Source organism: Rattus rattus, chromosome 4, assembly GCF_011064425.1.
Source record: "Rattus rattus isolate New Zealand chromosome 4, Rrattus_CSIRO_v1, whole genome shotgun sequence".
Classification (NCBI taxonomy): domain Eukaryota; kingdom Metazoa; phylum Chordata; class Mammalia; order Rodentia; family Muridae; genus Rattus; species Rattus rattus.
The window spans coordinates 78615646-78628809 of NC_046157.1; the positions used below are offsets into that span (position 1 = coordinate 78615646).

Genomic DNA, 13164 nt, shown 5'->3' on the forward strand with positions numbered 1-13164 from the left:
GCAGAGAAAATCTCTGAGAATGCCTGCACTGGGCTGTTTTCTTTTCTCAGTTTATGTGATGATTCACTGCCCAACTTACTTGACCTCTTTCCAGGTGTGATTATTGAATAATAAAAGGAACATTTTTTTTTCTTTTTTCAGTGAGTGTGGTGGCACGTGCCTTCAATTCCAGCACTAGGGAAGCAGAGGCAGACTGATATCTCTGAGTTTGGGGCCAGCCTGGTCTACAAACAAGTCCAGGAAGGCAGGACTACACAAAGGGGGAGAAAGAGGAAACTTTTTATTTATAGTTCCAAATTGAATATATAAACATTGCATTGTGTATATGAAGCCTCTATGCTGAAAAGGAAAAGAAAATTCTTCTTATTCTTCTTTTCATATCAACATTTAAAAGAAAACCAAATTCAAATTGCAGATGGAGGTGGAAAAATTTAATATTGTTCCATCTTGGTATGATACCTTAAGTTAAATCTTATAATTTATTGAATATTTCATTTTTATGTATGTAGGTATATTTGCCTGCATGTGTGATTTTCCTTCATGGATGTCTATGCATCATGTGCATGCAGTGTCTACAGAAGATCAAAGGGCATTGAATCCTCTGAACTTATGGAGAATGTCCGTGGGCCACAATGTTGATCCTGAGAACTCAACCTAGGTCCTCTCCAAGAACAAATGCTCTCTAGCCCTGGTGTCCTATTTCTTGAATATCAGTTCTTCTAGGTAGGAATTCCCTTATGTTAGCCTGTCTTTAAAGTGCTTTTTTCACAGTTTAAAATGTAATCTCCTTTGCCCTAATACTGTATTCCTCATTTTTAAGTTCTTTGTCTTGCAAAATTCATGTCATCCTAAAAAACCCATTACTATAAATTTGTTGACACACATTTTATAAAGATTTCTTTCTCACCTGATCTCTTCTAAAGTACACTTGAAATGGGCCTGATATCCAGTCAGTTAAGGACAATGTCTGAGATAACTAAAGTTCTTATCGCTTTTAATCCAGTGCCTCTTGGCACTGAGTCTCCATTTCTGCACTTTGTTAATTGCAATATGTCTGGCACTTGGCATATCATATGCCATTTAATTTTAGTTATTCTCCATGGGGTAGTAACTTTGTTTTTGGCACAGATGCTTCAGAATGGAAACTGATCCAAATAAGGGACCATCCATATATAAATCAGCACTATGGGAATAGAAATAGAAAAAAATTATTGTTGTGACAGCCTTTCTCCATATTAGTGAGGAATATCCCTCTCAAAGGAAAAAGCCCAAAGGTGATGGATTCGGACATCCAACATCCTCCTCCTCTCACCTCCACACGTGGGAATGTGTGTGTGTGCACATGTGCATGTGCATGTGTGTGTTTATGTGCATTCTTTATATATAATAGTAAGAAATATATACTTAGAAGACACTTGTTCCTTAATGACAGGTACCCTGTCTCCTCTAGTGCTGAATGGCAGTATAGTGTTTGGTGCATCATGGTTACCCAATAATCATGGTTAGTGAAAGGACACAGTTTCTAATGAGAATACATTTCCACTTATTTACACACCAGCTCTTGTTTTCTTCTGATACTGCAAGTCCAAAGAGGAAATGTCTTCCTGAAATTTGTCTTAATATGAGGTCATACTGTTGGCATTTAGAGTGTGTATTAAAGCAGCTCTTCATATCATGTCAAGAATCAATGAGCAAGCATTAACTCAGCAGAGGTGACACTAAAACTGTCATCTAGACCTCTGCAGCACTCCCTCTAAATATCTCCTCTTGCCTTGCCACGGAAGTTCCCTTCATCTCCTCCAGATCTCACCATGTGCCTCTCTTGAGATATGTCGAACAGAAGCAAATGAAGTATGCAGACCAATTCGGGCTCACTAGTGATCCTAGGCCCTTTCTAACTGTTAGCAACTGACTCGGATGACTGCCCTCTGCCAGTGCAACTCAGCTATGTAAAAGGATTCCGTCTGGCTGCATCTTATTTCTACTGTGTGTAACTCATACCAGCACTGTGAACATTTTAGCTACCATCTACTTAATGCTTTCTTCTCATTAGAACTTCTTGCCCAGGATGCCTCTGTGTACTCCCTCAAAGAACAAGTGCACCTTCATTGATTTTGTCTGCCAGCTCTGCATCATCCACTATCAACTTCCAGTTAATAGCCATAACAAAACTATCACAAATTATTTCACTTCACAATCCCCCAATGTTTCTAGGCCAGGCTTTACTTAGAAAATATTTAATTCATGTGTTTAAAGTTGATTAAAATATCTATTACTAGAGTATTTTAGAAATCACTGCCAAATATCATCCTATGAGTATATTATAAGATATCCTATCTAAAATTAATTGTATTTCATTCATCACAGATCAGATATGTTGGGTGGCATAGCCTATCTTCTTCCTGTGTGCTGCTGACATGATTTTGATAATACACAGTTCACATTTATTCCAGGTAGAAACACAGCCCTCTTATTAGATTTACACAGTTTTCTATAATAAGGTCTTATGATTCATTGTGGGAGGAGAAAAGCCTATCCAGGTGGGCTTCTACATAGTACATGCCTACATCTTGGTGTACTGGGAGTACAAAATGAATTTGAAGTTCATGTTTAGCTGAATGCTAAACATGACATATTAGATAGTTTCACTATGACCCAGAATTTATAAAAGCTGGTATTGGGACATGGTGTCAAGTGACACTAGGACGCTGAACTTGTGAAGAAGTTGAACTAAGGAACAAGGAGGACGCTTCATTTCTCAAAGAAATATTTGTTACAATCAGCTAAGTCCTTGAATATCAGAACAAAATGAGAGCAAGTAGGGGAGGTATCCACCAAACAATGTGGTTTAGAAGTTGTTTGGTTAACAGCTGGCTAGAATCAAGAATCCCTGAAAGAACAGAGTTATACACATCACATAGACAAGACCCAGAGAATGGTAACAGTTCTAAGGTCTCTACATGGTTCTGCTTATTTCCAGTTGGTAGAAGTGGTCTGAAATGGCAGACACAGGTACAGTGGAAGTGAGTCATCTGCGGTTCTTGTGAATCTTGGGATTTTATTAAACTAAAGAACTGAGACTGAATCCAGCTCAGATGTGCCGTAAAACCTCGAGACAGAACCCACGACAGGCGCTCACAGTGGACCTAAGGATCCTATCTGCTCAAGCCTTCTGGGGACCTGGTGTCTTTAACAACATCCTGTTATAAGTGCAGACATTACCATGACCTACATAATATCCTGGGAGTCCTAAATAGAGACCTTATGTCATTCATTCTTGATTGCTGTGCTCACTCAGGAACTTTTGCTGCCTTCCCTAATCAGCATTCCTAGTCTTTTTACCTTCTTATGGGCTTTCCCTTCTGTATCTTACATAAAAACAACTTCTGTGTTTCCTATTCACTTAGATTGTTCCATCCTTATCAAATGTCTAGAGGTTACAGTGGGCTGGGAGTTGTATATACAGACCTGGTCACCAGGATTTCCGGCTGTACCTCCTGAGTCATGACCCTTTTGACATTTCTCTCCTTGACTTTGGTCTAAGTCTTATTTCCAGTACTGATTTCCTATCTTCTTCCCTCCTGATCCACTGAGCCCAACATGATGCCGTTTACACTCACACGCTAAAAATAGTATATTTTATAATTCTATTCATTTCAACTCTTATATTACTTGAACTTTTATATTAAACTCTTAAAAATATCTCTGACTGTATCTTGAGACCTATGTACATACTTTTGTGATGAGAGTCAGCTAATAAAAGAATGTAAACGCAGAAATGCAATGATTCTGTTAACCTATCTCTGTCGTGAGCTTAGCAGTGACATCTTTAAAGTACAAGGTGCCTTTTCACACTTCAAATGCTGCTTCAGGGAGAGTGCTCAGATATTTCTGGGACAAATATTGAGGTATTTGCACTGGATAAAGCTGTACAAAGGGGAGAAATATATGTCTAAGAGGTATGGCTAGAGAAAGGAAAAACTCAAAACCATCTAATATCACAATCATTAGCATATTAGGAAAGCATATGTCTATGGCTTCCTGTAAACCATTTGAATCTGCAAATAATTTTAAACAGAATAATGCTTTTAGTAACATTTTAATTTTTGCCATCTGAAAATTCTTGAGGAACCAGTATAATAGTTTTAGAGGTAAAATATGAAGTTACTTTTCTTTATAACTTCCTCCAACATAGTGGGTTTTATGTGTTAAATATTTGAATATTTCACACCTTAGATAAAATGTATTGCCACTTTTATTGTTCTTATTCCCTGTTCTCAACTCCTTAAAAGATTCTCCATGAGAGGAATTAATATCAACCATAAATCAAGCCTTTATTAATGTAATTGAGGTATATAGAACTGGCAGTTACTAGGTTAATTTTCAATTATTTATTAAAGGTTTTTGTTTTCTGGAAAGTACACAATTGAGTTTAGTGGATCTCAGGAACTTTGCTTTCTAGAAAATATTACTGAAATCTCCTGGGAAGAAGTTGCAAAATGATTTCTTAAGCACAGGGAATCTGAAGAGTGTTGTAGTTGCAGTGACCATGAAAAATAAGGATTTCAATCTGGGCTCTTCGACTAAATAATACAGATATTGAGTATGATACTGGAAAGCAGGTTAAACCTCCCAATTGACAATTTAGAGAATTTAAGAAATATTATAATATTTCCACGTCCTTGTCTAGATAAGGCAATGTGATTTACTCCCTTCTTTAGTTGTGTTTTAAAGTAATGATGGGATTAAAAGATATGCCTAATTTTGCAAATTCTGTATTCACGTCTTTGTTACCTATGTACTTTCTTTATGTTTGCCTTAGGACAATTAGTGTATGGTACAGTATTTTAACTATTTGTGCATAAGCATATTAGTTCTGAGGGGAGGGATATGTGGTAATGTTGGACATTCTACATCGATAAAACATGTACTTCCGAAAGGAGATTTAGCTGGCGATGCTGGAATTGCAGATAGTAAGAAAAAATATTACTTTAGAGGTTATATTTCTGCCAGCAAGTGCCAGTTAGAGACTCTGGCTTTGTAAATAGTTGGAGATGGTGGCCTACCATCACTTACAGGCAATTAGGTCTTCATTACAAATTAATGAAGTGGTAATTGCTCCCTGCAACCTTCCCAGTGAAAAGCATGCTGGTGTTGTTTGTATTATCTTCAGGCAATTCATAATTCTGTACTCAAGAACTTGTGAAAGCTTGCCAAATTAAACTACAATAAGAATTTCATAATTAAAGTCATATTTTACATCAAATTAGGAAAATCTCTGCAGAATATGCTGTTTGAAGTTTAGCCACATGTGGCTTATTGTTAAAGAAATTTGCAAAGGATCCATTGATCAAAGTTAACTTTCCTTTATTATTATGAGGAACATCAGATTTATAAATGGGAAGCCAACTGATTTTTTTCTCAATTCACAATGGCATGATCTAACTCTCTGCAAAGACACAGAATGTATTTGGAGTGGCATTGCTATTGAGTGTAGAACTCTACCACAAAACATTCACATCTGACACGAGAAATTTCTGGAACACCTAGTGCAGGCATTTTCCCTTCTAAAATTAAACTGATGCTTTAAGTTTCCTTTAACTATGACTAGACAGCTATAGAAACTTTAACATAAACTCCTCAGAACCATTAAATCCTCTTGTATAAATTTCCTCTGAAAAGATTCGAATATAAGCCATATATGCAATGGATATTTGAAGATGTTCTTGGAGATTCTTTTAGTTACAGTAATTTGTTTGTTTGTTTGTATCTCAGTTGTGAGATGGTTTTAGAATTCACAGGACCACTTTGGTATCTTCCTTTCACCATGAGCGCCCTGGAGTATGACACAAGGTCACGAGCATTGGTAGCAAGCACCTTCATTTGATGAGCATCTCCACCCTATGAATCTTGATAATGATTATAAATATAATGTGGATATTTACTTTCCTTATTAAGATACATCTATCTATGTTTTTTCTAAAGTTGTCTATAATAGTATCAATGTATTTTTTCAAAATTATGTTGGTTATCATAATGAATTTAAGCCATTATTTTCTCAAGAAAGTTTATGTCCATGCTTCTATATTCATCTCTGAATGTATTAAAAATAACTTCTGCTGCAAGCCCCTATTGAATCATAATAGTGTAAACAAGAAAGAAAAAATAATCCAAATTGTGATTATCACACTTGCAAGGTGTTAAAAATAGTTTTTTTTGACAGTTTAAGCCTTCTAAAATAAATGATTCATATTTCTCCAGTTAAGACTTAAAAGTTAAATAAAAGTCTTTAATTACTTTTTCTTTTATTATAAATACCATTTTTCTCTCCTAGTATGTCCTGATTATAATATTCCTCTGTCTACTGCTCACAGTTCTTCCCCTTCTATCTGGTTTTACATCCTTTCTGTGTCTTACTAGAAGATAAACAGTAATGTAAAATATAGCAAAAGAAAAACTAGTACATAAGAAATGGAGAACACAAATAAACAAAAGGAATAAAAGCACAAGAGAAGGCACAAGAAACTGAAACCCACTCCTTCACATACTCAGGAAGCTTATAAAAACATTAAACAGAAAAGCCAAAAAGCCATAACATATTTGCAAAGGACTTATTGGACAAAAAGATATATATGCGCATATGGTCATCAATTGGCAATTTGCTTCTGAGTTAGGGATCAGAGCATGTGCTCATTTCAAGTCTAGGAACCTATGTGCTGCTGGCCTACCCAGGCCCTGCACATGCTGCCTCAATGTCTCTGAAACCCTATGTTCAACAATTATGTTAATTCAGAGGGCTTCATCCTCTCAGTGTTCTACATCATCTCTGACTCTTAATCTGTACCACCTCCAATTGCATGTGGGTTCTCTGTGCCCTGAGAAGGATTTGATGCAGTTATCCCATTTAGGACTGAGTGTTTGAACGCCTCTTTCTCTCTCTGCATAATGTCTGGCTGTGAGTCTCTGTATTTGTTCCCACCTGCTGCTAGAGGAAGCTTTTCTGATGAGGGTAGAACAAGGACCGATCTACACGCATTATTACTACTTTTTTTGCTTGTTTTAGAATCATACTATTTTATTTCATCTTAGATTCCTAGGATTTCTAGTGTCAAGTTCATGGACACTCAAGCAGTGTTGAGTATGTGTTCCAGAGTGGAAACTGGGAAATGAGATAACATTTAAAATGTAAATAAAGAAAATATCCAATTTAAAAACAAGGACAGCTAATATCTACAAATAAGCAAATACATACCATATTTGTCTTTCTGGATCTAGGTTACCTCAATCAGGGTGGTATCCATTTACCTTCAAATTTCAAGATTTTAAATTTTTAATGCCTGAGTGCAAATTTCTTCTCTCCTTCTTCTTCTTCTTCTTCTTCTTCTTCTTCTTCTTCTTCTTCTTCTTCTTCTTCTTCTTCTTCTTCTTCTTCTTCTTCTTCTTCTTCTTCTTCTTCTTCTTCTCCTTCTTCTTCTTCTCCTTCTCCTTCTCCTTCTCCTTCTCCTTCTCCTCTCCTTCTCCTTCTCCTCCTCCTCCTCCTCCTCCTCCTCCTCCTCCTTCACCTCCTCCTCCTCCTCCTCCTCCTCCTCCTCCTTCCCTCCTCCTCCTCCTCCTCCTCCTCCTCCTCCTCCTCCTCCCTCCTCCTCCTCCTCCTCCTCCTCCTCCTCCTCCTCCCTCCTCCTCCTCCTCCTCCTCCTCCTCCTCCTCCTTCTTCTTCTTCTTCTTCTTCTTCTTCTTCTTCTTCTTCTTCTTCTTCTTCTTCTTCTTCTTTTGTCTTGAGGGAAAATGGGCTGTTTCCAGTCCTGGATTCTTTGAATAGAACTGTAGGGAACATAGCAAGTGTTCATGTGCTAGAGTGAATCATCCTTTGGGTATATGCCCAAGAGTAATACAACTGGACCTTGAGGTAGACCAATACTTATCTTCCTGAGGAACCACACTACTGACTTCCACTGTGGCTGTACAAGATAGAACTTCACCAGCAAGGAATGAGTGTTTCCCTTACTCCACATCCTTACCAAGATGAGGTGTCACTTGTTTTACTGATCTTAGCCATTCTAGTAGGTGTAACATGATATCTCAAAGTAGTTTTTATTTGAATTTCCCAGATGTTCAACATTTTTTACAGTCATTCTCAGCAACTCGAGTCTCCTTATGAGCATTCTCTGTTTATATCTGTGTCCCATTTTCAAATTGTGTTATTTGTTTTCTTGAATTCCAGTATTTTAGTTGTTTATACATTTTGGATATTAGTCCTCTAATGAATTGTAGTTAGTTAAAACCTTTTCCCTTCTGTAGGCTGCTGCTTTACCCAAATAACAGTGTTTTTTGCCATACAGAAGTTTCTCAGATTCATAAATTCCCATTAAATAATTATTATTTTTCTTTTTTTTCTTGGATATTTTATATTTTACATTTTAAATGTTAACCCCTTTCTGGGTCCCCTCCCCACCTATCTCCCCTCCCCATGCTTCTATGAGGATGGGCCCCCTCCCAGTCTCTGGATGGCCTTTCCTTCAGTCTCTGCTCCACTCTTTGTCCCTTTATTTCCTTAAGACAGGAGCAATTCTGGATTAAAATTTTGAGAAAGGAGGGTGGCCCCATCCCCTAGTTAGGGGCCTTGCCTAACCTCTCCATAGGGTCTCTACAGTTCTCCCTCCTCTTTGTTGGGCATTTCAGCTAATCTCATCCCTGTTGGGTCCTGGGAGCCTCTTGCTGTCTAGGCATCTGAGATTTGCTGATGGCTAACCCCAGTTCCCCATCCCCTATTGCTACACACCTCTATTCAAATTCCTGACCCTCTGTATATCATCTTCTCCTCTCATACCTGCTCCTGCTCCCTTTTTTCCCTCCTCTTCTTCTTTTCCTCCCAAGTCCCTCCCATCCTCTACCTCTGTGAGTATTTTGTTCCCCCATCTAAGAAGGAATGAAGCAGGGAGGAGGAAAAGGGGATAACATTTGAAATGTAAATACATCAAATATCCAAGAATAATAAAATTAAAAAAAATAAGGACTGAAGCATCCACATTTTGGTCTTTCTTCTTCTTGAGCTTCATATGGTCTGTGAATTGTATCTTCTGTATTCCAAGCTTTAGGGCTAATATTCATTTATCAGTGAGTGCATACCATGTGTGTTCTTTGTGACTGCATTACCTCACTCAAGATGATACTTTCTATATCTACACTAATGTTCTATTAAGAAAGTCTTTTCCTGTGCCAATGAATTCACTTTCTCATCTGTTAGGTTCAGTGTATCTGGTTTTATAGTGAGATCTTTGAGCCATTTGGGATTGAGTTTTATACAGGGTGATATGTATGTATATATATATATTCTTCTACACATAGCCATTCAGTTTGACCAGCATCATTTGTTGAAGATGCTGTCTTCTTTCATGTATGCATTAGAGGCTTCTATCAGTGGATTCATTTGTGAGTCTGCAGCTTGATTCTGTTGATCGAAGTGTCCAACTTTAAGCAAATATTGTGCTTTCACACATTTAATTAAAGTTTTTCAAAGATATTTTATAGTATTTGAGGTTATTGTGAAAGGTGTTGTTTCCCTGATTTAATTCTCACATTATTTGTCATTTGTATATAAGAGAGCTACTGAATGTTGTGAGTTAATTTAGTATCCGGCTATGTTGTCGAAAATATTTTACAGCTGTAGGAGTTTTTGTTTGAATGTTTTGAGTCACCTATTTATACTATCTTATCTGAAAATAAAGATACTTTTACTTCTTCCTTTGCATCCTCTTGGTCTTTTCAGTTTTTTTTTTGTTTGTTTGATGTGTGTGTGTGTGTGTGTGTGTGTTCAAAGAGAATTTAAGAACACATTACAATGAATACCATTAGGATTGACCTCCAAAATTTAAAAATTCTTTAACTTTTTTTCATTCTGAAAAGTAAATAAGGGACTTTGCCCATTATTGACAAGATTCTGCCATGGAACCACATGACTAGCACTAATAATAATTTCTTATTCTTTCAGGATCATAAATGATATCTTTATATATTATATGAAAATTAATGTTTAATTCATTTCTCAGTAGTCTTTTTGATGGAGTATTGCAAATATTAATAGCTCAAAATTTAGTAATTCTATTTTAGAATAAAAATCTATACTTGTTCTAGAACAATTGATCAATTAAACTTACAAATAAATTGTAACAAAAGTATGATTGAATCATAGGTCCTCATTCATTCCAGGTTTTAATGTTGAAATGCTCAAATTCACATAATGACTTATCCCATGGCCTGTTCCTAAATTTCTAAAACCTTACAGTACAAAACAAATGTATTCATTCAATTATGAATTATTCTGTGTCACTGAACTCACCAAATCTTGTCAATAATAAACACACCTTAGAAGGTTAGGGTTTGAGTCACAGATCCCTACATGCATACCATAGAAATCCCGTCTTGTTTATCCTGTATCTCTTGTGATGCCTTGGCTCTCATCATGTGTTGACCATAATTCCACTTATATCACTAATTCTGCCTCTCTCTTTTTGCTTTGTCACTTCAGTGGGAAGAGATCAGTGGTGTTGATGAGCATTACACACCAATCAGGACTTACCAGGTATGCAATGTCATGGATCACAGCCAAAATAATTGGCTGAGGACAAACTGGGTGCCAAGAAACTCAGCTCAGAAGATCTATGTGGAGCTAAAGTTCACACTTCGGGACTGTAACAGCATTCCATTGGTTTTGGGGACTTGCAAGGAGACCTTTAACCTGTACTACATGGAGTCTGATGATGATCATGGTGTCAAATTCCGAGAGCATCAGTTTACAAAGATTGACACCATTGCCGCTGATGAAAGTTTCACTCAAATGGATCTTGGGGACCGCATTCTAAAACTCAACACTGAGATTAGAGAAGTGGGACCAGTCAATAAAAAGGGGTTTTATTTGGCCTTTCAAGATGTTGGTGCTTGTGTTGCCTTGGTGTCTGTGAGAGTGTACTTCAAAAAGTGCCCATTTACAGTGAAGAATCTGGCTATGTTTCCAGACACAGTGCCCATGGACTCCCAGTCCTTGGTGGAGGTTAGGGGCTCTTGTGTCAATAATTCCAAGGAGGAGGACCCTCCCAGGATGTACTGCAGTACAGAAGGTGAATGGCTGGTCCCCATTGGCAAGTGCACTTGCAATGCTGGGTATGAAGAACGAGGGTTCATATGCCAAGGTAAGAGCGTTCTCCTTTCTTTCTAGTTGAATTTGTCTCCTGTGAGTTCATTTATTATAAAGTAATGGAAATAAGTTAACCTGATCTGATCTCACTTGATAGCACAACATGGCTCTGAATGAGTAGTCAATTCATATGCTAAATTGTCTCATTGATGTGTTGATTCATGATCTGTTGTGAAATATTTTTGGGTCTAACTCTTGAGTTCTAGGCTGCACCCTGTAGAGGTGTCATATGTGGTCCTTTTTCATTGAATTTTAGTTTATTTCTTTAGTTTGCAGGATGCATGCACACCATGGTACATTAGTATTAAATGCATTAAGACAGTCTAAGGAAGCGAGCTCTCCTGTTAAGATTTGGGTCCTGGGTATCAAACACAGCTTTCCAGGCTTGACGACAGAGATCTTTAGCGGCTGAGCCATCTTCTTGGCACGTTTGAGGTTTGCTTGTTAGCTAATGATTGATGGTGGTCTACGGGCAACAATTGAAATGTAATACATCTGCTTTTTTAACATAGAAGGTGAAAACACATGACACTCAGATAATCTAATTATAACAGAATTAGATATTATGGTAACTATAACTTGTTTCATTTATTCAGTAATATTTTCTTAATATTTATAAAGTATGGTGTGGAATTCAATGAAATTTGGCTGCTAAGAGGATACTTAAATGCTTTAAGAAAACCATTTTATTTAAAAATCCAGGACTAATGTGTTTGTATTTGCTTTTTAGTGGTGTTTTAATTTGTTGTTGTTTAGGTGGGAAGAAAATACGAAGTTCCATGGGTAAGGAGGCAGGAAGAACCTGGGGAGTAGTTAGGGAAGGGAAAATATAGTCAATAAATATTGTATGAAAAAATTAAGTAAAATATTTTTAAAAATCCTAAATTGTAAAAAGATTATCTGTCCCCAATATTTTACTTTTCTGTAACTTTAAACATTATATGTATTTTCCCTAAACTTACATAATACATATTTTATGCTTTAAATAATATTAGAAAACCTGAATTCTGTCATCAGTTTGAGTTTGTTTTTTTAAAAAGAATCTGCGTATTTGATGTAAAAATAACTAAAACATTTTTCATATAAAATTATACATATATCAGACATATAAGATTATAAGATTATACTCCTATTACATTGAAAATTCAATGTGTGAATTTTGAATACTAGAATATGCTGAAAGCATTATTTATATTGAAGACTACTAATATAGGAGAATATTAGTAGACAGCCATGTGGCCTGTGCTCATTTTCACACTTTTATTTGCTGTAGACTCTGTATAGGGAAAAGTCTGTCATTCAGTTACGGACATTCAGAATCACTGTTCAGAGTCCATGTGAAGAAATGATGCACCCAGGTCTCCGGAATACTAACTAGTGCTCTTAACCACTGAACTTTTCTTCTAGCCTCTGTTTTCCTTTAGAAGCACATTTCTTCTTCTTCTTCTTCTTCTTCTTCTTCTTCTTCTTCTTCTTCTTCTTCTTCTTCTTCTTCTTCTTCTTCTTCTTCTTCTTCTTCTTCTTCTTCTTCTTCGCCTAACGCATCATTGTAACCTTTATTTTTGTTTTGGAATTCATAGCTTCACTTTAACTCCTAGTGCAGTAGCATTGAGACCGAGATAGGTAAACAAAGGGGTTGGACCTGAAGACTAAGGCTTCAGTGTCAGCTGCTTTGCTTTCCCTTTTGCCTAACACTGACAGAGAAGGGAAAGTAAAAGTGTATGTGCTTTGTGGGTGTAGTTGAAGAAAATAAGAGCCCGAAGCATTTGCACAAAGCAATAAGGGACCTACTGCAAGCCTCTTAGGCGTCTGTTTATTTTTGTGGTCATTATTTTTTATTTTGTTTTCAGAAATTTAAGAATGAATTGCTACTCAAAAGATCATTTTTGGGTTCAGTAAGCTATATCTGGGTGGCAACTAATAAAATCCGGATTTCATATTGTCAAGAACCTTACACTTGTGAAACCTTCTGT

General features: G+C 36.7%; 1 protein-coding gene across 2 annotated transcripts in view; it reads left to right on the top strand.

The window, feature by feature from the left end:
• The window catches only part of Epha3 (EPH receptor A3), a 325888-nt gene that overhangs the window by 74373 nt on the left and 238351 nt on the right, over nt 1-13164 (top strand). For both annotated transcript variants that reach the window (XM_032900528.1, XM_032900527.1), the window contains exon 3: nt 10526-11186. In XM_032900528.1, the coding sequence (XP_032756419.1) occupies nt 10526-11186 (661 nt within the window). The remainder of the gene's footprint in view (nt 1-10525; nt 11187-13164) is intronic.